Here is a 26,181-nt window from a genome sequence, read left to right on the forward strand (position 1 = left end):
ATACGCAATCCACTTTTTCATTTTTTTTTTTTTTTCCTCCTGGAAACCTAAATTAATTATAGCTTCATCAAGCTTTAAAAAATTATTTTGCGGCGAGCACAAAATAAATTTACAAAAAATAAATTTGCAAAAATTAGATAAACTCCGAAACGGGGAATTGAACCCCGATTTGCCCGGTGAGAGCGGACCGTGCTAGCCATTACACTATTTCGGACTATTTTTTTTAATTCAAAATACTAACTACTATATCTAAAGACTCAGGCATAGGGCTCCGTCTTGACTGCCTCTGTTCTAAGATACAAGTTGCGGTAAGTATAGAAGCGATTCAATTGAATGATTGAAATACTGAATTGATGGCTTTGTCATCTATGTATAGAATAAGAGACAGAAGTTTGGAGGGGAGGTTTCTGAATATCATTGGAGATGCGCCCGTTAAATTGCTGCCTTGTGCTGTTTGTTAAATGAAAATGTGTATGCACATATTTCATCGTCTGTATCTGTATGTTCTATTAAGTTGTTATTTCTTTGCTTTAGAATCTTGTCTTTCAACCGACTCTTCATAAAAACCAACCCCTGCTGAACAATATAAAGTCTTAAAACAATCAATTGTGAACTGTGATTTGTAACAAGCTACGATCTGTAGAACTTCTAACTTTTGTATAAATATAAATTTATTAAAACACGGTTTACTCGACACGGTCGCAGAGATGACATATGATCAAGCTGCCAAAGTTGACAATTCAGTTAGTCATATAAATCGAAACTTTTGAGCTAAATCATTACAATCTAGTAAGCACGATGCATCTGGTTTCAAATTAAAATTGCTTTAGAAAGCATAAAGCTTCGCTAAGATGAGTCAAGTTCCAAGTTAAAACGATCCTCCGAAACTCAATCTTATCTGATCATGATGTGCCCTAAATTGAACGGGCAACGCCAGGCATGATCTACAGTGCCATCATCGCTATGTAACAGTTAATCAAGTAAAGACATTTAGTAGTGAAACATTTAATCAAATCACAAGGTCATTATCTTTGTACAGTTTCGCTTGAGTCATTTTTTAGGCTCGCGTTTCAAAAGCGTACGTGGGATGTGTTTTGCTTTAAAGTATGCTGGACGTATTTTTATTGCCGTAGCAAGGGAATCTGATAATTCACATAACACGATTTTTGCATTGCATGAGATCATTTTAAATTGATTGGTGGGAGTTACTAAAAGTTTGCCGTTGTCGATTAGATTTAAACATTGATGATGAGCCTTCGGTCTAGAGCCAACAAGGCAAGCTAAAAGAAAAGCTAGAATCTGTGTGCACGATGCATACATGAGACAGATTCACTCTCAACTTTTGAATCGACCTGTTTGAAATACTGCAAAAAAAGTCGCGATGAATTATTTACGTTGCTACCTACTATTGTCATAATTTTATCGTTTGTAATTCGGTCTAGACTGGCCGCGAGGCCCACTGACGGTGCACTGCTTAGCCCTCCAATTTGAGTAACATCAAGTCACAAATAATGTCGTGCACTACACCCACACTCAATTCATCCATAGCTTCAGCCTACATCCCTCTCAATATCGGCTCTTTCTACAGGTAATGCCAACTCTAATTTATCCTTGCCAATATTGTAGCGTTGCCTACTGCCTGTCATCTGTTAAAGCAAAATGTCATTCGGTTAGACGATCTAATTCGCAATGACGAATAAGTTCCGGATTGACGCTTTTTACGGGGTCTAGAACTGCACTATGCATCCAACTTTAAAGTCATCCACTTAAATTTAGCTTTCGACTCTTCATTTCATAATGTGGCTAAAACCGAAAAGTGTAAATAGAGTTGACCGGTTGATGGTGAGGCGTAAGTTAGGGTTATCAGATCTAGACAACGCCGCGTTATCAGATTTTCTCAAAGGCTTTTGAAGCCCCTGGAAATGTGAAAATCCTTTGACTGGCAAGCCAACACTAAGTGGCGCTCTGGTCGGTATGCCAATCAGCGTTATGTTTGACGGAGTCTGCTATTCTGATCTGATTATTGTGGAATAATTAAGCAACTTAAGAATTTGCAAGACGACTTGGCTTTCGACCGCTGGCATGTGATTTACTTCTCAGCTTGGGCCATCTCTACCGTATAGATTCACTATGAATGTTATGCGGCCAGCTGCGAAAAGTTTCGGTAATTGACCGTCTGACCGCTAGCGGGTCTTGAAATTAAGTTTACATCCATTGAATCTAAGTCGGCTCCATGCAGTCTTTGGACACTAATGTCTTCGTCAACGGACATTACAGCTCCCGCGACTCACGACAGCCGTTTGCTGTTTTCTTTAAACTCTGATTTTACTGAACCGATTCTGCATGAAATGCTAATTTACTGTACTTTTATTTATCTCTGAACTTAGCTGTTCTGGAGTCTAGAACTTTCAACGTTCTGCTAGTGATACATAAAGACACTATCCCCATGCTAGGAACGTCTACTATCACTGAATTTTAGTTACAGAAATGCAAAAATTAATAACTTTTCTTTTGGCATTGGCTACTCTCGTTTTCCAGGTAGCAGCAGCAAGAAGCTATCCATACTGTGGAGTGGCATGCGAGGATGTAGTCCTTGGCCTTAACACTGGCTGTCTATATACAACTAGTGACGAGTATTACGCATGTCTTTGCTCCAGTGCTAGCGTGCTTGGTAGTATTGCAGTCTGTATCGACGATTACTGTTCGCCATCTCAGGTCCACAAATCATGGAGTATTACTGACCAGGTCTGCGTTGGCCAAGGAACCTACGAGCAGAACCTCGCAAAAGCGCTTCCTGTTGCTGCACCGGTTGAGGCTTTTAACGCGACGGCGCCACTTCTAGCACCGATCCATATTCCAAAGCTAGTATATGACATATACTTCCCCACAGAGAAGGCCTATTATGGTAATGAAGACCGCGCCGAGTTATATGGGTAAACAGAATTTGAAATATGATTGTACAGCTTTAACAGTTACAGAGGTGCTACTATGATTTACTGGGCTGGGCTTATGTTCATTTCATTTTGCTGGAAGATGCTGGTTACCGTATGTCCTCGAGTTGCGACTCAGACAAGCACGCTTGGAGATAAGATTCGCAAGCATTTGACTCTGCCTGCGCTATTTAATGGCGAGCACACCGCCCCTTTTAGCGTTTTTGGATTTGACTATGCGCTTATGCCATCTAGAGGTGAGGGCTTAGTGCTGATGGGTTTCTTTATTATCAACTTTGTGTGCCTCTTTGTGGACTACAACCTCGACAATAACAACGTGTACTGGCCTGACCGCAAGGACATTCAGCTCATGAGATATATGGCTGATAGGACTGGAATCATGGCGTTCGTGCAAACGCCTTTTTTGATCTTGTTTGGCGGTCGCAACAATTTCTTGATTTGGCTTACTGGATGGTCATTCCAGTCTTTCATGCTGTACCATCGCTGGATTGCTAGAGTTATGTACGTTAACGCGGTTTTGCATTCAGTTGGTTACACGGCTTATGGGCTTGTTTTTGGCAAAGAAACGTTTGATTCCTACTGGGGGGACAACTACTGGCGTTGGGGGGCTGTAGTAAGTTTATTCACATGCGGTTGTGGTCCTTAATTAATAACGTGTCTAGGCTACTGTTATTGGCGGTCTCATCATGCTGCAAGCTGCTTATATGTTTAGACACAGATGGTACGAAATATTTCTGATCATCCATATTGCCTTTGTTGCGGTGTATATTGTCGGGTTGTGGTATCACTGCGTTACTCTCGGCTGGATGGAGTACGTTTATGCGTCTATTGCAGTTTGGGCTTTTGACAGATTGGTTCGATTGATTCGTATATTTGCGGTTGGATTCAATGTCGTAGCGGACGTGCGTGTCATAGGAGACATCATGCAACTTGAAGTACGACCCGGGTTTTTCAAACCTGCCGCGAAACCTGGTCAATATTACTACATTTATGTTGCCAAGCTCAAGTTCTGGGAAAATCATCCGTTTTCGCTTGTCGAAGTGCGCGATGGAAAATATGTTTTCGTTGCAAAGCCCATGGATGGTATGACTAATAAATTGTGGAATTATCTTGAATCACAACCACAAAGATCTGCTGAGATGCGGGTTGGTCTCGAGGGTCCATATGGAGAGAAATTCTTAGTCGAACCTTTTGACACGGTGCTTCTTATTGCTGGAGGGATTGGTATTTCTGCCATGGTTAACTACGCAAAGACTCTGGCTGCGAAGAAGCGAGAAGGCCAGCATATTATCTTGTACTGGATCATGAGGAGTGACAATAGTTTGGAAGCGTTAAAGCGGCCGATGGCCGAGCTAAAGGAGTCAGGTCTGATTGAACTTCACATACATGTGACATCTTCCAACGAAGTTGAGAAGATCCAACTTGAACCCCAAACGTCAGATAGCGAAAAGAACTCGTTCGACAGCACTCCAGCTCTTTTGAGCGTAAACTATGTCAAGCCAGATATTGAAGAAGTCATTAGACAAGTGATTGCGGACGCGAACGGAAGTGTTGCGGTGGCCGTCTGTGGATCAGAGTCTCTGAACGATGCTAGCCGAAGAGCTACGGCTGCTAATGTTGATCAGGCGAAGAAAAGAGTGGAGTATTATGAAGAGGCTTTTGCTTGGGCATAGATGTTTTAGTCTATATAGGAGGCGTTTTAAGACCAAGTTTAGTTTATGAGGATACGTAAGTAGTTTAATTGGGAATTTGGAATATTTTTATTTATTCAGTTTGACTGCTTAACAAAGACCAAAACTGAGTCGCAAGTCTTACATGTTCCCAATTACTCTTAGCTACTTAAATCAATTGAGCTTTAATTTCCATATTGTGAAGGAAGTCTTTGACGACTGTAAAAATAAGCATTTACTAGTCGAGCTGTTACAATTGGTGAACGTGTTAGTCTCTTCTCTTGCAACTTGATCTAATCTCGTCTTGACAGTAGAGCGACATATTGCCAGAAAAGCCGTGAAACGTTGACAACGGTTACTTCATTTGAAGCGTGAGTCACGCTATCATACATTGCCCACATTCATTGCGAGTTATCATTAGTATCATTTACCGATGGGTTTGATGAAATACGTTCATGCGTCTATTGTTCTCTAGAAATTTTGATTAGCTTGTGCTCCTTGTCCGCTGACTTGATTTGGTTGAGAAAAAGCAATAAAGGATAACATAATTACTGGTTTTCATGATCCAGATGACACTTGTAGCATTCTAATCGTCAATATATGATCTGAGCATATCTGATCTGGTTGCTGTTCAATTCTAGTGTGCTACCAGGTTCAGACTTGTGTAAAAGATCGAGCCAAAATACCCAAATTTAACGACGAAGTGGCAGTTAACTTACAGAAGTCTAGACTGTGCACGCAAGATTGAATTACAGTAGACCAAACACAGTGGATATATGGGTAGACAAGTGATGTTAGTCGCAGTCAATCAACTATTTGCACTTATACAAGAAAGCATTTTCGGTCTTATTGGTTGCAAGTACAGACTCTGTTCAAAAAATACAGTACCAGCGGTTCTTGTTACGACTGCATTAACGAGTATTAATAAGGTACTATGAAATTAGCTGACAATCAATTTAAAAGAATGCGATCATTTTCTGAGGCGGGGCTATTTAATCTCCGGTCGACCTGATAAAGTTCAGCTAGCATACTTTTAAATTCCAGTGTGCACGATCTCCAAATGACAAAACTAATCCTCCCACACTGATTTTCTCGATACTGAATTTTGAGCCGGCTTGTGTCAGATCTAGACAAGTCCAAAAAAATTTTAAGTTTTCGCATGAATCATGGAGTTGGCAATTAATTAATAGAAGTGGTTTGTCGGCACCTAGATGGCACTTAAAACTCGTGGACTTTTAATGGGATGTGTTTTATCTCAATGTTTGTAAAGGCAAACTTTCTTATACAAATAATCTTTAAGTCTAGACTTGTGTTTTATTTTTCCGTTTATATGATACATTTTACATAAATTATTGGCTTGTAAATTATTTACCTGAGCAATTTCCGGAGTCATTAACGACATATCAACAGCAGAGATAGCACTAAATCACAGCTTTTACATTAGCGTGACTCTAATAATAACGAATATTTACAGTTCAGCTGTACTGAGCCACACAAAGAGCGTTCTGTAAAAATTAAACTTATTGCATCATGTAACTTTAAGCTTATCGGCCATACCCTATTTTGAGCAGCGGTAGGCGTGCGCCACACATGGCTTTCGCAATGAGTGCATATAGGCGTTGCCGGGATTTCAGGTTTACTGAGGATGCTGATCAGGCTGTATGCAGCGTTTGGTTTGCGCTTTATGTATAGTTCTAGATCCAAGTCGGGAGTTGTCTAGAGCTCATTTGCGTAGCTAAGCTCTTCCATACCTACCAGTCGCAACAGTGTAAAACATTTGCATACGCGGATGCTCCGGGTCGGTGCACAAATGACGGGCTACCGTACATAACCAGAAGACGACTCAAAACCACTCTACTTGCTGAATCTGCTTGATCGTCTGTTGTGCTCAAAATTTTCTGGACGATAAAAAGGGATTGCTGTAACAATGCTTTAGCAGTGATTATGATGACTGTGAAAACGATCGAGCTTTTGCTATTAACAGAAAGCTATGCTAATTTGATCGGGAAGTTGCTTGTGAATGTGTTTTTGCAATTGCCTTGATTGACTCTTGCTGCTGCAGATATTCGGTGTTACAACTCTAAGAGTCAAAACGATGTCAGCACTGGCATTATCTGACGATATAAACTCACTCCAGCATGTGTATGGTTATATCTGGTCTAGCAATATAACTGTTGCGCGTTTTACAGCTGACTTTGCGGAGGATATTTTGACACGTTTTGAAAGTAAACCTCGATTTGGCAAAGGTAAGCCTGACATAACAAACCTCCTGACACGTTAAAATGTAACAGGGGACATTTCGACACGTTCACAAAATTACCTGTTATGGCGAGTGAGCTCTCACACGTTTACAAGGGGTACGTTATCTAACAGTATGTACAGCCGAATTTGAGGTTGGTGATGTGAGTCGAACACTTTAAACAATAGTTCTCACCGAATACTTTTTGGTGCCAACAGTACCTACTATAAGTTTCACTGAATACTTTTTTGTTGCCAAAAGTACTTACTACAATGGTGAGTAGTCTGGGTTAAACCAATATAAGTAGTGACTGGCGGTCAATTGTCAACAAAATGCACACAGTACCAGATTTACTACTACCATTAAACTTGCCAAAGAGCTTGATATTGTCGTGTAGAAACTTAAAATAGATCTACAGAATTTTAGATTGAAGATTTTTGAAGTAGTCTTTGATTGCAAGCTAGTATTACTGTACTTTATTCAGAGTGCTCAGATCTTGACCCGTGACCATGGAAGTGTCAAACAGCCATTGTGGAGTAGGTTGTGACGTCGATCATACGAAGGTTTAATTAATTTGAACACAATGCACTACAGTAGCGGGAACCTTAATGCAAAACGTGGTGATGATCACAAAAATCTGTGATCTGGTAAAACGATGACGTATTAAATCATCAGTTGGCACCCAGTCGATTCACTGCATTTGACAAGCAGCGAAAAATAGTTTTTTTAAAACACATGAAACTTATAGTGTAAATCAGCCATAACAAAACACCATAGAAGAAGTCAAACAGGGCAAAATAAAATGCCGTTGAACAATTTACGCGAGCTGTCATCAATAACCTTATAAGTGCAAGACCCCAGTCAATAAGTGTAATTAAACCTAACCCTGGATATTGATAGCGCCAGCGTCGACGTCATTCACGTTCGATGAGAACCGTCCCATTCTGTTCTCATTGTGTGCCCCCGAAGACCACATAAAGATGGCTCCCGCTGCTTGTTTTTTTTCTTTTTCTATCGCTTTTAACCTCGGCTTTATCTTTGGCTTTTTTTGAATATAACTTCTTCTGAGTTCTCAAAATGATTGAGGTCTCGAAGCCCATGGTTGTGAAACTGCCTGACGGTGCGAGTTCAAAGACTTGTATTCTGAGCAAAGTGACTTCTTCTACCAACACGAATCACAATTTTCCTTCTTGCGCCCGCGTACCGATATATCCATCCACCCTTGAGTTTGCTGTGCAGTATCCCAGCGCCCACATTGGAGTTTACCTGTTGCACGAACTTGCACCTACGTTCCTGCCTACACGCGTCAAGTCTCCCTGGACCGGTCCGTCTTCAGACAACGGATTCCCATTTCCGGTGATGCCCGCTCCTGTCTTTGGTGGGTTTGATCTTGAGTTATGCGACAGTTCAGACGAGAGCTTGATTGAGTATCTCGTTATCGACGATACCGACCCGTCGTCAGACGACGGGTTCTCCGAACTAAACTTTAATTGCGATCCGATGAAACTGGGCAGGGATAACGTGCTTTGTGAAACCACTGCTGCAAATGAGTTTACACCGGCTCTCGACTGCGCTACAAACGTCGATGCGATCCAGACAACGATTAACGTGACAATCAACGCCACCAAATGGACTGCGATCCCATTGCAAGACACGGCGTACTACTTGTCTCTGGTTGAGGAACACGGCGAATCATTTGAGATGCTTAGTTTCAGTCCTCCGTCAATGGAAATTGTGCAATCCCAGGTCATCCCCACAATGAAGTTCAACAACAAAAGTTGGTCGTTTAGACTAGGTGGGATGAAGATTATCAAAAAGCAATCGCAGCTGCTTCAACGCAGAGAACAAAAAAAAGAACAGAAGTTACTTAAAGACACAATCGTCTTGTCATCACCAAGCGAAGCGATTACATTGCAAGAAGAAACCGATAAAATGTTAAGAATACAAAAATTAAGAAGAAGAATCGTAATAATGAGAAAACGAGAGATCAAGATTGCAAAGTCGCATGCTCTAGAAGTACTGAAAAGACATCAAATTGCAGTTGCAGAACGTCGCATGGCCGAACAAGACTATCTGACACCTGAGGCTTTTGCTCGTCGGTACCATCTTCTCATGTGTCTGAGAAGTTACAATGCGTTGAAAAGTCCGGCCTTGACGCAGGCTGCTCGGTACATGCAGGTTCGTCTCGTCAATGGCAAGTGGCCAAGACAAGACAGAAACAAAGACAATGCAGCGCACGCTGGAGTGGTCCAGAACCCGTTTACTTGCGCATTTTATCAACATAACCCACAGAACAGTCATCACTGCACGGCTCTACGTGTGGATTCATTTGATCCATACTTGGCCTAAGTATTGTCGTTACAATACTGCATAGTTTGACAAAAGTTTATGTATCATATTTGTATCACCAAGTTGTAAACCAGCCGTCATTCCTTAATAACATTTAAATAATTTTGAGAACGTAAATGACTTGTCTATTTTGGACATGTAGCAAATGTGGTAAATCAGGTCATACAAAACAAGCCTGTACAGTAGATAGCGTAGATGTTACTATGTAAGCTGTATTAATTTCAAGTTATTTGATCCAGTAGTTGTTGAGATAACAAAAATTATATGTTACTACTTACTGACTTGAAATTTTTGTTCGGCGCCCTTATCCCCCAAGTTAAGCTTGAAGATAAGAAAATAGGACTATACAAAAATCAAGGGTTAGGGCAAATGTGTTAAAGAAGGAGCGGTCAAGTTGAGCCATCAAACAGTTCTTATTACTACATGTATCTATACTAAAGTTGCAGAACTAGAACCAGAAATATTAACGATTTACATTGTAAGTGTTTAATTCCAGTCTGGTTTTGATAGGTATCAAAACAATACTTCTCTCGCCAAAATAATCGATACCAAACCCTCAATTTTTATTTTGCCCCAGACGGGATTTGATCGTGTGTGGGGGATGCACGTGCAAATTTCGGAATTGACAGGGTTAGAAGACGCATAACAACACTCAAATTCATGTCGGATAGCTGTTCAGCCGGGTCAAATTTGAACGTCACAAACGCCTTACTTGTGTTTAATTGCATCTACTGCTAATGCAAATTATACACCAAACTGCTTTGATTTTATTGTTTAAACTGTTATTACTACATGTTACTGAATATGCTTTATGACAGAATATATTGGCGACTGGCAGAATCTTGTAATTTTGTCTTGTGCAGCACTGGTCAATGTAAACCTTAAATATTGACACATAACGGCATCGAAGTTCATGGCTCACTTGTCAAGCAGTTAAACTTCATAATAGTCTGATCAAGTTAAGCATCATTAGATTAGCAATTTTTTGAGACAGAAAACTTGCTAGAATGTGTTAAAAAGCAATGAAGACAGATGTAGAGTGAGTCTTGGTATGCGTGTCACAAATGGATCACAAGTTCTAGCGGAAACCCTATTCCCCACTAAAGCGATCTGTTTACTTCCCCTGACTACCAGTCTCGATATGAATTTTCTTTTTGGGCTGGCATAACCGTCATGCACCAACGATATCACAGCATATCCATCGTGATGGAAATGCTAGTATTTCCATGCGACACACGACCTGGCCCTCCTCAACACCGATCTGGACGAAATGGGTAGCATAAAGTCCTCCGCCTTCCCTTCCCGTATTCTTTTCTGCTTTTCTCGTCACAGTAGCCACTTAACTAATCCTAAGCTTGTGTTCTATAGCATCTATAGTTAAACATGATTTACCAACCAATGCCACTGGTGTTCAACCCTTCAGAGGATTTCCATGCGACAGCATGCGACTTCCAATCAGGAAATGAACTTTTGTGCAATGGCTTGTTTGTCATTTCAGATGATCTTGAGTCTGATGTCGTCTATCCTAACACAAAAAACCAGACTTTGGAAATGGACTTCAACTTGCAAGAAAGTTGGAATGAGATTGGTCGTGACCTGTCCAGCCTTGTGAATGATGATACCCCTTCGTCTGAAAATGTAATCAATCCCGCTGATAGCGTTGAGCCGAATGCCTCTTATTTCAATAACACGGTTGAACAGTTGGTATCAAATAGCCTCGACTGGCTAGAGGATTGTGATTTGTCTGCCTTTACCTCGTCTGCTGTCCAGACGACTGATGAGTTCACTGGCACATATCAAGTGGAAATTGATCACGCGGTATTACCTATTGATAACCCTACTTTTCCTGGAACGATGACCGGTTTACTACTTTCCGAGAGCTCTCTGATGGATGAACGAGTCGAGGTTTCTCCAATATGTGAATGCTCAGAATTTCCTCTGATGAGTGGAAGCTTCGGATTTTGTCCTATGCCTGGACACCATTCATTCGCGTGCAACGGCACCAAACCGATATTCAATTCAGACGACAGCGGCATTTCGCGTAATAGCTCGGTGAACACATTCGACAGCGTAGACACTTTCTCGAGATCAGCGAGCGTGTCAAACGAAATCTCACCTGCAACATCGAGAGACCCGACGCCTCCTTTCATGAGCAAGTCTGACAGCACAGTTCATCAAATAACGACAACGCCGACTGACGAGAAACTGTGCGACGAACAGGCCGAGTACACATTTATCCAGCTGGATCCAGAGTTGGCTGCAGGAAAGAAGAAATGGGAAAGCACAAAGTGGGAGACACTGAAGGAACTGACGTTTAAGCCGTTGACGACACCCGCTAGTTATTCTGACCCGGTTGACCATGTCGCACAAGAATGGAGTGTGACGCCGTTAAACGCCGCGGATTATACCAAATCATTGGCTGTGTGGGAGACTCAAAGCAAGGACAAAATCATTACGTTTGATTGCAAGTTCTCCTCCGATATGGGCCTTTCGAAATAGTGCAGTAGTGAGAGTTACGTCCAGAGTGTATAAACAGAGTACATAGTACATTCGTTACAGAGAAGAAAGAAGTCAGAATGATTTACAGCAACGCAGAAATAGCATTAGATTGTACGACAAGATGCAGAAGAAAAAAGAAGAGAAAAAGTATGCTTTGAAATGATTTCGCAAAAGTAAACGAGACGAAGGATCAAGGCGTTCATGATTTTGATTGTGCTTTTGGATGTCAAGTTTTAGTTTCTTATTATGTCATTCCTTTCGTTTGTCTTTTTTGGCGCTTGTTTGGATACTTGTGTCCTTTGTTTGTCTTCATGCCTTTCGTTTGCATATTTTTATCCTTCACTTGTCTTTGTTTGCTTGTTTGCTTTTGTTTATTATTTTGTTTCTGTTTTTGGACACCGGAGTTTAATTAGATAATTGATTAGAGTTTGGCGTTTAGGAGTCAATTCATCTCGTAAATTAATCCTTTAACTAACTTATGGGATTATGTAATCTCTTGTATTTAGTACCAATTCCATATAGAATATTCTGAAAATTGTTGTAAGGAAGCTAATATATTGGTAATACATGGAACGACTATTTACAGTCAAAGACAGTATTGTACTCAATCATATTCTATTTCAATTACAGGCTATCTACAAAATCATACTAAAGACATTTAAGGCTTTTCAGCACCGTAGGCCAAAGGCTCGGCTGGAGCTTCCCATGGGTTGACCTTCTTGAAATCTATACAGTATTAGTACGTTCAAAACACATGCACAATAAAACATACGCTCAGCAATCTCCTCACGAGTCGCGACAAGGACGCCTTCCTTCTGCTTGATGTACTCCATAAACTTGACCAACGCCTGGAATCTTCCTGGCTTGCCGACCACACGGGTGTGTAGCGCGACGGTCATCATTTTTGTGGTTCCTAGCTCGCATCCCTCTTCGTACAACGTGTCGAACGCGTACTGCAAGTGCGTGTAAAAGTCGTCGGTCGAACTCCAGCCGGTCGGCATGTGGAACCGGGCGTCATTGCAGTCGTACGAGTACGGAATCATCAGCATCGCGTCTGTAGTGCGCGGGACTGGCATCCAGTAAGGCAAATCGTCGGCGTACGCATCAGCCATCCATAGCAGAGGTGCGCCAAGTTCCTGGTGAACATCGTACACTAAACGGCGAGAGTGCTGAGACAGACGTGCGTAATACCATCCCTTAGGGTATGACCCGGTCGTCGCCTTCAAGCTCTCCATGTTCTTGATGATCAGGGCTTTTTCTTCCTCCGGACTCAGTTTTGAGTAATCTTTCCACCGGTAGCAATGCGACGCAATCTCGTGTCCGTCACGGGCAATCGCGGCAGGCACCTCGGGCAGGAGTTCAAACGCCTTACCGACAGCGAACGTCGTGAACTTGTAATTATGCTTCTTGAACAGCCGGAGCAGACGCCAGACACCGGCTCGCGATCCGTACTCGAAATCAGACTCGCAATCGTACGAGCGCTTGCCCATGTGCGGCACGTACGGCAGCTCCCAAATGTACTGCTCAGAGTGGCCGTCCCCGTTCTCAAGCGAGCTCTCGGCACCTTCTTCGTAGTTCACGACAAAGTTGATGACGATCTTGGCTCCGTTCGGCCACTTCAAGTCAATTGACTCTTCGCCGTATCCTTTGTATTCACGCGGGAAGTCGTAGTAGTTTGGGGTATATTCAGTCATCTACTCGGTTTATCAGTATCAATTGCATAAAATACACTCACTCAATTGAGTCGATACCTTGTTAATTGAGTAGTCACTTGAGTAGTTGGAAAGATTCCTCGGAAGTTTCTAGATCTGGCGACGGGAAGATAAACCTTTTTGAGCCTTTTGTCAACGTCAAGTGGGCTTATCGCGCTATCGAGTTGACTCGCCCGGAGGCGCACAATTAAGCTTTTATACACTAAACCCTTGGATCGGACACCACCAATTGCCCACCAAACATCGTCACTTCTCAATGGAAAACCGTTCTTCGTAACGAAGAGCAAATTGAAATTGAAAATTATGAACAAAATAAACTATACACAAAAATGCTCAACGCCGGGCTCAAAATAAGTAAGCATCACAACTCGTTATATAAATATCTATATATATCTGTATATAAAATATTTAAATCAAACTCGGCAGACGAACACATCAATTAATCAAAACTTTGTTTTCCAAAATTATGCTTTAGAATGTGTGTATCATATTTATTCACCGACCGTGTTGACAGCACCGCTGTCTACAACCACAGGCATCTGCAGCTCTGTACTCTCACCACCCTGCAGCGGCGGCATTTCAGTCTCAAGCTCGCCCGAACTTGTGCTGGCTCTGTCCTTGTCTGGTCCAAACTGCGATGTGCCATGAAAGAGCCTAATCAAAACTCGCCCGATCGTTGGCTCGAGCTCTGTCCCATCCCTAGCAATTTTGACGTCTCGGTTCGCGTTCCATGCGTTCTTCATGCCTTTTGTCTTGAAAAAAGAAACCCGTTTTGTCGAAAGCCATTCGACATTGAAAGGCGTACCCCAAGATTTAAAAGTCGTATCTGCTTCTCCAGCGTCGGATACTGCGGCCGGACTCGTCGCCGGTGAATCAGAAATAACTTCCCAGAATATCGTACCGCGCGAAGAATCGTCAATGATCCGTCCAGCCGGTGCGGTCGCGGTCGCGGGCGTGTATGTCGTCTTCATCAAGTCCTCAACAGACTGCTGCGTCGTGGTGACTGTTGCTGGAGGCGATGACGGTGTAGTCGTGACGGACGCTTGTTCCGACGACGGCTCAGACTCGACTACCGACACCAAATTGTCCTCTTCTTTCTCTTCTGTGCCTGCTTCCTTTTTTTCTTTATCCTTCTTATCAGGCTCAATTGGTCCTGCCATTCTTGCGTACCCAAAATATTCCCCAGACTTGTTTGCAGAAAATATGAGATAAACATTGTCTGTTGAAGCATAAGCCTCGTTTAATACCCATTCATTGTGTGACTGGGTCGCCCATACGCCAGTCTTGACTGACAGCTCGAGATCTTCGACCGTGAGTGATTTTACCACGAAGTAAGCATCTGGTCTATGTACTCTTGGCATTGGCACTTCTGCCTCGGCATTCGGTTCAGGAAATCCAAGATATGTAGGAGCGACCCGATCAGCTGCTGATCCTCGTTGCAACCTGGCAACTAGTTTCGTACCTCTAAGCATTCCACCTGAGAGTTTAAATCGCTCAAGTGCGTCTCGTACTGCAGCATCGCTGGAGTAATTGACAAATGCGCAATTTGATTTTGAGATTAAAAACACCGACTCAATTTCGTCGGATGCAAACATGTCTCGGAGATCAATGACAGTCGTCACAAGAGGTAAGTTTCCTACCCAGAGCGCATGACCGGATTGTTTTGGTTTTCGCGGAGGCCCTCGAGGCAGCGCCGCAGTAGTCGAAGAAGATGAAGAAATCGATCCTGACGAGACTTGCTGTCGATGGTGTTGATAGTGATGGTAGTGATGCGACTGATGCTGTTGCTGCTGCTGTTGCTGTTGCACCAGCTGAGAAAAATACGCTGGCGGGAACGTGTACATTGGCGATGGGAGAGGCAATTGAGCCGGTGGAGGCTGACCCTGCTGACCCTGATGTCTCTGCATCTGTTGCTGTGCTTCAATTGATAAGTACGGATCAGAAACAGACGATTGACGTCTAGAGTAGCGAGCAGGGACTTGGACCGGCCGAGGCTGAACAGGCATTGCTAATTGCGGTGCTAGCGCGGCATTTGCCGAGCGAGGCGATTGCGGGATCATTGGCGGATACGACATCCCAGGAGGAGAATAGAACCCGGCTGGAGTTGCTTGGTATGGAGGATAAGTCATATAAGGGTGTGATTGGGGCTGGCCTTGAAGTTGCGCATGAGATTGCTGTTGCTGCTGCGGCGATAAAACGGAAGAATAAATCGGATACGGATAGTAGTTCATGTAAGGCTGTTGTTGTGGAGGTACTTGCTGCTGTTGCTGTTGCTGTTGTGGTTGCTGTTGCTGTTGTTGAAACGGTAATTGTTGAATTGGCTGTGGTTGTCTATTTTGTTGTTGCGATTGTTGCTGTTGCTGCTGCCCTGATGTTGGAAACTGATTTTGCTGGGAGGAAGCAGCTGAATGTAGACTATTAGCAGAAGTAGCAGCAGATATTGGAGTCGTCATTCTTTTGAATGGAATTACAGTGAACGAATTGAGTTTTCTAAAAATCTGAACAAGGCACAACAATAATTGAGAATAAAAAACTAGACGAAGCGAAACTACCAGAACCGAACGGGGGCGAGCGAGCGAGCGATCGGGGAAGGGCAACTGGAAAAAAGTACAAGGCACAGACACAGACGAGGCGCACGCCAAATTTAATTACACACTATATATAAACTTTATTGCTATCGGCTGCTTAATTAACGTCTAGTATCGTATAAGATAAGATTAAGATTGGTGCATATTTTAAATATGGTGCACGGTGCACACTAAGCAAGTGCCATCAGAAATAAACAGACCCCAAACCCTGAGCCCGGTCCCGCTAATTTACTCGACAAAAATCTGTTTATTTATTTTTTTTTTTTTCTGTTTAAAAATGGAAAAAGTTACAGAATAAAATTCGTTGAAAATGAAAAACGTTCTCTATAAAAATTCAAGTAAAATAGTTTTCGCTAAAGTTTTAAATGTGGAGATTCTTGTCATAGTAACTTTATGTCAAACGAACTGTATGATCACGTGAATCTCTGTGACTCAAGATCTGCCGTCATCCTGACTCTCATTTAATTTTACTTCCCCGGAGCCCTCCATTATACTCGTGATTTTTTATCATTTAGAAAGTAACTCCGATTCTAGTTCTGGGTGTATGGAATGACGGATTCCGTCAAGCGTTCGTATGTTTTTTTTTTTTCTATTATGCAATTCTTTTGTTATTTTTTTGTGTCTAAACAAATTCAAAGATCTTCACCTAGAAGAGTGCATTTCGCTCCTCTCCAGATCCCACTCGAACGAAGATTACAAACTTTAGCTGTACTGTTTCATTCAGTATCATTACCATATTGTTTAGGCGCTTTCTTTCTTATGCTTGCATTTCCACCATGCTGGCCAATCCTAATTGTTTACGGTATTTTTGTATATACCATTGATGGAGACTCCTATGCTCGTGTTGCCAGACGTAAATCGGCTTTGATTCGGCGTCTGCCTATCTTTCGGTTATATTGCGATTACTTCCCAATTACTATACACCGCGAAGTCGAGTTGAAACCTACGTTCCCTGACAGGTTACGCGAGCCAAGCTCGCTTCTTGAGCGCTGGATCGCTAAAATGTTTAACATGCAAGACGCGGTTATAAAGGATGATATGCCAAAATTGAAACAATCGCAAAGTGGAGACGATCTAGATGGAGATAAGAAACGAGGACCAAGATACGTGTTTGGGTATCATCCACATGGGATAGTTAGTCTTGGTGCGTTTGGTGCGATAGGTACTGAAGGTGCGGGGTGGGAAAATTTGTTTCCGGGCATACCTGTGTCGCTATTGACTCTTGATGCAAACTTTCAACTCCCATTTCACAGAGAATACTTACTTTCTCTTGGAATATCTTCGGTATCTCGACGGTCTTGTATGACTTTGCTTAATCATGACCAGTCAATTTGCATTGTCGTTGGAGGTGCGCAGGAGTCACTTTTAGCACAGCCAGGCAAGATCGATCTGGTCATCAAAAAGCGACTAGGGTTTGTCCGTCTGGCCATGGCAACGCCGGCAGCAGCAGACGTGCCTACGAGTCTAGTACCGATATTGAGTTTTGGAGAAAATGACGTGTACGAGCAAATTCAAGGCGGTCAAACATCGCTGTTATACAAAATTCAAACACTTATTAAGAAAGCGCTGGGATTCACGTTGCCGTTAATGCATGCTCGTGGGATCTTCAACTACGACTTTGGGTTAATGCCGTATCGACGACCAATCACCGTTGTGGTTGGCAAGCCAATTCCGGTGCCTTACGTTGCCCAGCCGACTGAAGCTGAAATCTCTGTTTATCACCAAAGATATATGGACGAGCTGCAACGATTATGGGATACGTATAAGCACAAATACTATATTGACTACTCTGGGACTGGAGCCACAGGGGAGTTAAGGTTTGTAGAATGACCGCAGTGTTTTGTGTATTCATGATTCAATATTGTTGTATTATAAGACTGCCAAAAAAAAACCAGTCAAATTGCAAATTGCATATTGCAAGCCGCCGCCAACCAAACCTCAGATAAAAGCCATCAAAACCAACAAACCTAAAAGAATAGTATTGTACAACCGACCGACCCTCTCAGTGATGTGTCTCTTCGTGCTTCTCGATTGCAAGGCTACTTGCACCACTACTGTTTCGACGAGATGGCTGCTCGTATGGCACAGCACTGTCGACTTGGGCGACGTATTCAGGGAAGTGCTTATGTACTTGCTCGTGAATCTTATCGTCAAATTCTGCACAGTCTTGTTTAAAATACGGATTCTTCCACAACCCGGGGATGCCGGGATGGACGCCTTCAGGATAAGTTTCTTCAGGATCGTCGTGCACGACGCCATCGTAAGGTTCTAGAGGATCAACGTTTTCCTTTAGCCAAGATATATTAGTAAAAACAAACAAAGGGTGACGAACCACCATGTAAACGCATGACACTGACCATGTTGTATGATTTAAATCTAAGTAAAATGTAAGTAGCAAAGCACTAAACAGACTAAGCTATAACAAAAATCACGATACTTGATTTTATTTGAATTTAGTGAATACTTTTCAGATAGTCAATAGAAGCAAAGGCCAGCAGGATGGGTGGCAAGTCGAAGGGTTTATATATAAACCAAATAGATTAACCAATCCACGCGACCAAAAAAAGCGTTTCCGATAAACAGAAACCCTTCCCGCTTTTGTCCCCACACAGACATACTTTGCTAATATATACAGACACACTATGACGACGCCTCACTATGTGTGTAGTGTACAGTACGCAAAGCTCGGATCCGCGCGTGACTTTTGGAGCCAGAACGCTAGTGCCGCCCTGCCCACGGGACTGATCCGGTGGATGTTGATCACCCGGTCTCTCTCTCCAACTGTGGATCTATCAGAGTAGAGTATTAATTTTTATATAAAACAATTTGATTAGAATAACGGTGATTAATTAGTGTTTAATATGATTTTATCGTGACATTTTGCTATAATATAGTCGATTACGGTGAAATTAAGCATTCCTTCGACGGGAGTTTCCGGGTCGGATTGGGTATATGACATTTTGGCGGGGAGATTGAATATCGACGACACACTACACAAATCTCGGATGACAATTTGGGCCATTCACGTGGATTGAACCGTCCGTTTACTGATTTAATATGTTCGGCCGAACTTTCCGAATTGTTTTGATTAGAATGAACTGTGTTTAGAGTGCGCACAGGGATGGCTGTAGAATGATACTGATTCAGTAACGTTCAGCATCGTCCCTATATTCACCTATATACATTTACATACGTCTTGCCAGGTAACGTGATTCAGTCAGTTGCATTTGTTGTTAACTGGCGCTTCAGTCCACTCATTCAGCTTGTTTCCTCTTGCCCTGGCACAGTAACTGAATGGTACTTGAATAGTACTATACCCACACTCTTACAGACTACAACATATCCATGTCAAGGGTGAACACATCAAATAATTACAATGATCCTTGTCAATAACTCCGTCAATCTCAAGCTCCTGATTCAATCATGCCCACGCACCGACTAAACTCATACAGAACGCACCCATAAACACTAAAGTGCAAGCAAAGTACCTTCTCATTCCGCGCAAAACACTCCAACTTTCTTCACTCAAAAAGTCCTGCGCAAGCAAGTCGACTAAAGACGTGAACGTCAATAAACCAGCTGAGACTGAGTTCATTATACCGACTAACAGCAGACCTGTTTGCGAGTCTGGATCGTAAAATGTGTGAGTGGCGAGACCGATTGCTTGTCCGATTGGAGTGCTGTAGATTGTCAGATTTGACTATGGAACAAGCAAGATACTTACGTGCAGCCATACGCTAAAGCCATTAGCCATGGCTTGACAGACTTGTTTGGCCAATTCAGAGCTGCAATTCTAGATCCCAAAGCCATACCTTCAAATGTTTCTATCTGTAAGCACAGTCTTTGTTCTATAACAACCCACTCACGATGAAATGCAATAGCAATAAATAAAACAATAAAGTCACTGCCGACTTCGACACTAAGCGCCATACCGATAAACACACTATGGAACAAAATCCCAAGTTCAAGAAACAAACATTGCATCATTGCTCTCTGTTGAGTTCCTTCACCATCATCGCTCTCTTCTACCACGTCCACTCTTCTCTTTTCCGACATGCGGTTTCGCGGCGCAGTCAAGTCTGCAATTATTTCTTCATTGTTCGATACCATCCGCTGCAGCTGAAATCCAGATCGTACACTCGCTCGCGACCGGTCAGACCTGACACTGACCAGATCAGACATCTCGTTTAAGTTGCACGCACTCCCGCCATGACAAAACACCATTTCAACCACGGAAATCAGAAACACGGCCGCAAGCGCGATCGCGCCGGCCATGGCGGGGTACTCTGTGTGCCAAAACGACGGCAGGCATGGATCGGTCAGAAACAAAAACGCGGTCGGGAACAAGTGCACGAACGCGGTCGCGAGCAAAACACCGGTTCCGAAGTGCCGGACCGTAAAGAGGAACCTGGGAGGGATGTGAAGCCATGGCACGTGCAGTGCGAGCAGTGGGAACGCACATGCACAACTTGAGACACCGAACACGATAGCTACGGCGCCTATATGAAGCGGCATATTGTAGTCTGCTTGTAAACCAGACCTGGTTCCACATTCATCACGAACAGTGGGCAAATTTGCACTGCTGATTGACATTTTCGCTTGTATTGAAATAATTTGAAAGGATAATCAGGCTGTGCAATTTAATGTTCTGGCGGCACTGTACTGCCAAGCATATGCAAACCTCAATTAATTCTTGCCAAATACGCAGTGATGTCAGTAATAACTTATGAATTTCTGAGCAGCCTGAGCTCGCATCGTTTGCAGTGATGTACCCGGTCATTTTCCAAATGTCTTGAACGTATTGATGATGCGGGGGCCTCGCTTTTGACAACTTGGATCAGGGATGGCACGCCATACTCATCCCACCTTTCACTGTAACGAATACAAACATCAATCTTATCAACTAACAGTCTGAAAATATAGACAGTATAATTTACTTTGTCATAAACATGTTGTAGTGAGTCCAACTCACTCAGACGCATACACCTCTCTCTCAGCAAATCAGTTACCCGTACTATAAAGTGACCTCATCCCACAAATACAATCACGTCATTTAAAGTCCCTCTAGACTGATATCGTGTCTTCCTCAATCATCTGCTTCTCGGAATAGCCGCCTGACCGCATTGATGTCTCGTGCTGTATTGAGCCTCATATCCAACGGCTCAACATACTAGTCAAAACTTTTTCTCTCCTTGCAAATTCTACTTTAGTTTTCCTAGTACTCTTCTTTTGCGACTTCGTAACGATTCATTGCTGTGAATACTGATAGGTATGTATCTGCTCCACTTTACAGTGCTCTCACTATCATTCACAATCGACTACGTTTCATGATGATAAAGGGCCCTAAGCGGCCCGAACTATTTAAACCCAGCTCGTTGATTTGTTTCTTTAACGTGGAAACTTTTTCATGAAATGAATGTTTAAATCTGATCTTGTCAATTGATTCCGATTATGAGAGAACTAATGTAGTTCATATTGCTAACTTGTTTAGAATCTGCTGTTTGCTATATATGTATTTAATGGTGTTTCTACGATGTAAATTGGTTACTATAAACTGGTTATTAAAACAATACATTTTAATTCTTTCCTGCTCCAGCCTAGAAATTAGTATTAACAACTTAATACAAAAGTAAACACTTACTCTAAAGTAGATGATGTCGCCATCCTCAACAACGTAATCCTTGCCCTTTTGCATTAATTTGCCATGCGACTTGACTGCATTCTCATCGCCCAGCTCCTTTAAATCATCAAACTTGGTGACTTGTGCCAGAATGAACGTGTTCATCAGATCTATCTGTTAGTACGGTTACTAACACCAAGTCAAGACACATTACCTGTATGAATCACACCTGCAGCCTGAGGCGCCTTCGTGCCCTTTCTAATTGTCCATTCTCTGACCTCGTCCGGACCAGAAGTGAAGAACGAAATCAGGTTGAGCGCGCTTCTCATGGTGAGAATAATCTTTGGCAACGCGCTGACGGCGCCAACTTTCTTGCACTCCTCTGCGATTTCTTCTTCGGTCTCGAACTGGGTCAGACGCTCTTCAAACGAAACACTGAGCGGGATGATGACATCACCTGGAGAGTTGTTGTCGATCCACTCCTTGATTCTGAGCAAGTGCTTGTTCTTCTTGCGGATGTAGTCACGCTCTGACAAGTTGATCAGGTAGATTGCAGGCTTGGCTGTGAGCAAAAACATCTGGTTGATGACCTCGACTTCTCTGGTGTTCCAGTCGCCCTTTGCGACACGCTTGCCGTCCTCGAGCCACTGGATAATTTTATTGACAATCGCCATCTCCTCCTTCTTGGCCTTGACCTCCAGGCTCTGCCCGCCGCGCTTCGCAATCTTCTCGACGCCCTCGTAAAATTTCTGCGCAAATTCAATATCCTTCAACCGTAACTCGTCAAGGATAATTTGTAAATCACGCACCGGGTCGACATCACCTTCGACGTGAATGATCTCGGCATCGTCAAAGCAGCGAACGACCTGGTAAATCGCATCGACAGCACGGATGTGACTCAAGAACGCATTGCCGAGCCCGGCACCGGTTGACGCGCCCTTGGTCAGACCGGCAATGTCGAACACGGTGATGTTGGCTGGAACCTCGGATTTGGGCTTGTACGAGTTGCAGAGCCAGTCGAATCGTGGGGAGGGTACAATCACACGAGCTTCTTCGGGATCAATCGTAGCGAACGGGTAATTTGCGGGCTACACTCAAATTAGAACTGGTTAGTGATTTCATATTGTCACATACTGTCCCCAAATGCGACTTGGTAATTGCCTGGAAAAAAGTGGATTTTCCGACCTGAAGAAATTAGTCAATTCTTTCAACCCAACAGCATCTCGACATACGTTAGCAAGACCAACAATACCACTCTATTCACAGTCAGTTACTACTCCAGTAAATCATTCACGATTCTTCCAACACACCTTCAAGTTATTTCCCGGACGACCGAGCAAGATCTTCTCTTCCTTCACAGCTTTCTTTGGCGGCATTTTCTTTTTTGATTTTGATTTCGAGGCGTAAAACCGAACAAACACGCAACAACTACTTTGCCCGAGTGAATTAGACCGGCTCAGTAGAACTGAACGTAATGAAAGTATCGTGAAAATAAATTAAAACAAAATCAGAAAGTCGTGACCTTTGAATTTGTCGTGATTTCAATCGTCAAGTACTCACAAATTTTTTTGTGCATAATAATGAGGGTTTGGGTCCACTTTGCTTCACCGAGTCGCTTGAATCAGCTCAGTGACTGCAGTCTGATAATCAGTATTGCGTAGTATGATTTAGTATAGTTATTGTTCATTGATTATTTGATGCGACATATAGTATTAATTCTACTTCACAATCTAATAAGACTGTGTTTCTAACAAAATGCATAAACCCCCTCCCACTAATAATACAAATCTACTTATAAATGTATTTGGCAAAGTAGATTATGCCGAATATTGCGAGCTGTTTCCCAATCTCGCTCTCAAGGATGCACCAAACAAGTAGAAACCAAACGGAATGAGCACCATTGCAAGACTGATGAACGCGAGCAACCAACTGGCCCATTGCAACCCAAGACGATGATACATCTGAGTAGTAAACAACGGGAACGCGGCGCCGCCGGCCGATCTGGTGAACACCTTCGCGGCAAGAGCAGACGCTGCACACTTTTCGTACGAATCGATAATGTAGTTGTTTACCGAAAAGTAAATCAAAACCATACCGTATCCAAACGCCATACCCGCGGACGACGGACCGACCCAGATAATGTGTCTGTAAGAAGTGGCACCGAGAATGAATAACGCGATAGGAACGAACGGCGCACCAATCATGGCACCAATCAATCTGTCCTCAGGCTTAGGCGTTCTTCTCATGATTGTCTTGGTGTACATCTTTTCAAGGATTGGAGTCGTCACTAAAGCGAACATGGCACCAATCAAAATTGGGATGAACATCAAACCAATAATACCGTCGTTGTAGTTATGAAGGTCCTGGAAAATGACTGGGTACGCAAAAAAGAAGGCGTACAGTAACGAGTAAATCAACACGATGTACAAGTTCATCAGATCCAAAACCGGCTCGGTCATGATCAACATAACAGGACGAACCAAGACAGTTCGAATGACTTCAGACAATGGCATCTTCAATCTCTCCTGTTCTGTCATGATGTTCATATTTCCAGTCTCTGTTCTTAGTCTAGCGGCACGGCGCTTAAGAATGACGGGCGCATAAGTTTCAGGGATCAAACAAATGATGATTGTCATCACACCGGCAAACGCCATGTTGACCCAGAAAATCAAGTCCAAACGGCGAGAGCCGATGTTGATCCATCCACAAACAAGCGGGCCAAACACCGGACCGCAGTAAGGAGCGGCAGCGAAGTAAGCAATGGCGTTACCACGATGCGCCATGGGCCAGATATCAGCAATCGTGCCACCGGCAAGAACAAGGCCAGAACTGGCAAACACACCGCAAAGGAACCTGCAGACCAAGAGACCACCGATATTTGGAGACAAAGCGCATGGAATGTTGAAAATGGTGTATAACACCAATGAAATGAAGTAGATTGGTCGTCGACCGATCTCTTCTGATAGCGGAGACCAGGCAAGAGGACCGACAGCGAAACCAATGACCATTATTGAGCAGGTCAAGATTGCAACCTCGAGACTAACGTTATACTTGTCTTGAATAAGACCAAGACCGCCAGTAACACATGATGATCCAAATGCCACGGCGATGACCAGAACGGAAACCATTAAAGTGATATACCATTTGAATGTATTAGTCCAATTCTATAACAGTTAATTATAAGTCAACTGTAACAAATCATGACTAACATACCATTGGATTTTCTGGATCGTCGATCTTGAACGTCACGTACTCGATCTCCCCCTCACCTTTTTCTTCTTCGATACTGAAAGGTCGGGTCGGGATACGACGGAACGATCTGATTGTTTGAGCTGGAACGAGACCAGTCTCAGTCTCCGTAGTGTACTCATCCGGAAACTCTGCTTCCTCTGATCGCTCAGTTGTAAACGGAAAGTTGTAATCTGTAGTTGCTTGTTGAGATAGACGAGATTGCAACGACTGTACTGTTTCTGTTCGATAAAGGCGCGCGGTTGCAGTAGCATGTAAGGCGCCAGAAGCACTGTCGAGTGTAGACTGAGGCACAAGACCAGTCTCAGTCTCGATCTCGTACTCGTTAGGGAACTGTGCCCGGTTGACGTCTACAGTATTGAAAGGAAATGTAGAGTCTGGTTCACCAGATATAGTCTTTGCAAGCCCATTATCAGCAAAATCTTTTCCTAGAATAGGATGTGGGTTTTCTGCCTTTTCATTATTTGATTCTTCAGACGAAGCGATATAAGTCGAATCGGATGACTTTTGTGATTGATTGTCATTAGCAGACATGATTGATTATTATATGCTATCAACTATTAATGTGTGTGTGTGTTGTAGCTATTTGATACTGAGTGTATATTTAAGGGAGGACAATCATGTACAATCAGGTTCTTCTTATATACTTCGTCGTACATTTTGACTATGGCGGGTATAGTCGGGTCGGGGCGGGGACTTTCAGTCACTGGCACACGCGCGGGCTCCATCACGGACAAATCACTTTTAACCTTACTCATTTCATAATGACGTTTTTCACTATGCGGAAATCACTTAAACAGCATGAATTTATGCTCAGCTTATTCTCCTCATTTTAACCTCATTTTCCTTGATTTTTTTACTCGCATTTCCGTCAAATTGTCCTGCAAAATGACCAGTTCCTGGACCTTTGCCCATTGTTCATACTCATTAAAGGCAAAGTACTTAAAAGGTGGCACTAAGACAAATGAAACTCAATTCACGAAGCACGTCTCCGAGATTTGCCCGAAAGCTTATGTTCACTGTATTTTATGGCTGTTTCACTGCTAAATTTACGCATTTATGCCATATGTAAAAGATTACGCCACTACTCGGCGACAGACACGGAGCATTAAATACCCCTGGAAGCCGAGCCGCAACGCTAGTGTGCGGTTCGTGATGTCATTAGCGAGCGATGCGGTCGCCTTCGCGGTCGATCCCCTTTTTGTGTGAAGGTCACCGGTCCAGCTCCGTCTAGTTCAGTCCAGCTCAGTCTAGTTTGTTCAGGTCTTGTATGTCACATTCTTGCTGTCATATGTTGTTGTGAG

The 26,181-nt window shown here is 43.0% G+C and overlaps 9 protein-coding genes and 1 non-coding gene across 10 annotated transcripts; 4 read left to right on the forward strand and 6 right to left on the reverse strand.

Annotated features, from left to right (window-relative positions):
- Window positions 1-142: 142 nt before the first annotated feature.
- On the reverse strand, window positions 143-214 carry V1512DRAFT_t32. Its single transcript has one exon. It is a non-coding gene; the product is annotated as a tRNA-Glu (tRNA).
- A 2,774-nt stretch (window positions 215-2,988) lies between these two features.
- V1512DRAFT_206622 (ferric reductase NAD binding domain-containing protein) lies at window positions 2,989-4,624 on the forward strand (the record flags this gene model as incomplete). The annotated part of the gene is made up of 2 exons (XM_066913387.1): window positions 2,989-3,564; window positions 3,614-4,624. 2 exons carry the CDS (start codon window positions 2,989-2,991, stop codon window positions 4,622-4,624), a joined length of 1,587 nt encoding a protein of 528 aa, XP_066771812.1.
- A 3,859-nt stretch (window positions 4,625-8,483) lies between these two features.
- On the forward strand, window positions 8,484-9,512 carry V1512DRAFT_261894 (uncharacterized protein). Its single transcript, XM_066916160.1, has one exon. The coding sequence runs from the start codon at window positions 8,562-8,564 to the stop codon at window positions 9,207-9,209; it is 648 nt and encodes a 215-aa protein (XP_066771813.1). The 5' UTR covers window positions 8,484-8,561; the 3' UTR covers window positions 9,210-9,512.
- Window positions 9,513-10,592: 1,080 nt separating this feature from the next.
- On the forward strand, window positions 10,593-11,708 carry V1512DRAFT_252884 (uncharacterized protein; the record flags this gene model as incomplete). The annotated part of the gene is made up of 1 exon (XM_066914730.1): window positions 10,593-11,708. The coding sequence occupies one exon, from the start codon at window positions 10,593-10,595 to the stop codon at window positions 11,706-11,708; it is 1,116 nt and encodes a 371-aa protein (XP_066771814.1).
- Window positions 11,709-12,306: 598 nt separating this feature from the next.
- V1512DRAFT_224298 (uncharacterized protein) lies at window positions 12,307-13,580 on the reverse strand. Its single transcript, XM_066913783.1, has 3 exons — window positions 13,460-13,580; window positions 12,481-13,402; window positions 12,307-12,434 (listed from the first exon to the last, which is right to left on the reverse strand). The coding sequence occupies exons 2-3, from the start codon at window positions 13,400-13,402 to the stop codon at window positions 12,367-12,369; spliced, it is 990 nt and encodes a 329-aa protein (XP_066771815.1). The 5' UTR covers window positions 13,460-13,580; the 3' UTR covers window positions 12,307-12,366.
- Window positions 13,581-16,031, reverse strand: V1512DRAFT_275716 (zinc finger CCCH domain-containing protein 45). The gene has a single exon (XM_066917842.1). The coding sequence runs from the start codon at window positions 15,871-15,873 to the stop codon at window positions 13,912-13,914; it is 1,962 nt and encodes a 653-aa protein (XP_066771816.1). The 5' UTR covers window positions 15,874-16,031; the 3' UTR covers window positions 13,581-13,911.
- Window positions 16,032-16,480: 449 nt separating this feature from the next.
- On the forward strand, window positions 16,481-17,912 carry V1512DRAFT_237717 (diacylglycerol acyltransferase-domain-containing protein). The gene is made up of 2 exons (XM_066914152.1): window positions 16,481-16,580; window positions 16,647-17,912. The coding sequence occupies exons 1-2, from the start codon at window positions 16,558-16,560 to the stop codon at window positions 17,836-17,838; spliced, it is 1,215 nt and encodes a 404-aa protein (XP_066771817.1). The 5' UTR covers window positions 16,481-16,557; the 3' UTR covers window positions 17,839-17,912.
- Window positions 17,913-19,429: 1,517 nt separating this feature from the next.
- Window positions 19,430-20,523, reverse strand: V1512DRAFT_270891 (Zinc/iron permease; the record flags this gene model as incomplete). The annotated part of the gene is made up of 3 exons (XM_066917623.1): window positions 19,430-19,688; window positions 19,733-19,832; window positions 19,875-20,523. The coding sequence occupies 3 exons, from the start codon at window positions 20,521-20,523 to the stop codon at window positions 19,430-19,432; spliced, it is 1,008 nt and encodes a 335-aa protein (XP_066771818.1).
- Window positions 20,524-21,548: 1,025 nt separating this feature from the next.
- Window positions 21,549-23,288, reverse strand: V1512DRAFT_237723 (P-loop containing nucleoside triphosphate hydrolase protein). The gene is made up of 6 exons (XM_066914153.1): window positions 22,939-23,288; window positions 22,861-22,884; window positions 22,763-22,813; window positions 21,843-22,716; window positions 21,650-21,798; window positions 21,549-21,605 (listed from the first exon to the last, which is right to left on the reverse strand). The coding sequence occupies exons 1-6, from the start codon at window positions 23,002-23,004 to the stop codon at window positions 21,585-21,587; spliced, it is 1,185 nt and encodes a 394-aa protein (XP_066771819.1). The 5' UTR covers window positions 23,005-23,288; the 3' UTR covers window positions 21,549-21,584.
- Window positions 23,289-25,474, reverse strand: V1512DRAFT_261916 (major facilitator superfamily domain-containing protein). Its single transcript, XM_066916161.1, has 2 exons — window positions 24,842-25,474; window positions 23,289-24,792 (listed from the first exon to the last, which is right to left on the reverse strand). Exons 1-2 carry the CDS (start codon window positions 25,409-25,411, stop codon window positions 23,446-23,448), a joined length of 1,917 nt encoding a protein of 638 aa, XP_066771820.1. The 5' UTR covers window positions 25,412-25,474; the 3' UTR covers window positions 23,289-23,445.
- Window positions 25,475-26,181: the final 707 nt, after the last annotated feature.

Source organism: Lipomyces arxii, assembly GCF_038497795.1.
Source record: "Lipomyces arxii strain Phaff 12-163 unplaced genomic scaffold V1512scaffold_6, whole genome shotgun sequence".
Taxonomy (NCBI): domain Eukaryota; kingdom Fungi; phylum Ascomycota; class Lipomycetes; order Lipomycetales; family Lipomycetaceae; genus Lipomyces; species Lipomyces arxii.

What these genes read in the sequence shown, in the direction of transcription:
- V1512DRAFT_261894 (XM_066916160.1), top strand. Translation starts at nt 8,562, where the DNA reads ATGCTTAGTTTCAGTCCTCCGTCAATGGAAATTGTGCAATCCCAGGTC.
- V1512DRAFT_224298 (XM_066913783.1), bottom strand. Translation starts at nt 13,402, where the DNA reads ATGACTGAATATACCCCAAACTACTACGACTTCCCGCGTGAATACAAA. An exon ending in TCGTGAGGAGATTGCTGAGC is followed by an intron (nt 12,435 to 12,480) that starts GTATGTTTTATT and finishes AATACTGTATAG; the next exon opens with ATTTCAAGAAGGTCAACCCA.
- V1512DRAFT_275716 (XM_066917842.1), bottom strand. Translation starts at nt 15,873, where the DNA reads ATGACGACTCCAATATCTGCTGCTACTTCTGCTAATAGTCTACATTCA.
- V1512DRAFT_237717 (XM_066914152.1), top strand. Translation starts at nt 16,558, where the DNA reads ATGACGGATTCCGTCAAGCGTTC. An exon ending in ACGGATTCCGTCAAGCGTTC is followed by an intron (nt 16,581 to 16,646) that starts GTATGTTTTTTT and finishes ACAAATTCAAAG; the next exon opens with ATCTTCACCTAGAAGAGTGC.
- V1512DRAFT_237723 (XM_066914153.1), bottom strand. Translation starts at nt 23,004, where the DNA reads ATGCCGCCAAAGAAAGCTGTGAAGGAAGAGAAGATCTTGCTCGGTCGT. An exon ending in GTCCGGGAAATAACTTGAAG is followed by an intron (nt 22,885 to 22,938) that starts GTGTGTTGGAAG and finishes GACTGTGAATAG; the next exon opens with AGTGGTATTGTTGGTCTTGC. An exon ending in GTATTGTTGGTCTTGCTAAC is followed by an intron (nt 22,814 to 22,860) that starts GTATGTCGAGAT and finishes TAATTTCTTCAG; the next exon opens with GTCGGAAAATCCACTTTTTT.
- V1512DRAFT_261916 (XM_066916161.1), bottom strand. Translation starts at nt 25,411, where the DNA reads ATGTCTGCTAATGACAATCAATCACAAAAGTCATCCGATTCGACTTAT. An exon ending in ACGATCCAGAAAATCCAATG is followed by an intron (nt 24,793 to 24,841) that starts GTATGTTAGTCA and finishes TAACTGTTATAG; the next exon opens with AATTGGACTAATACATTCAA.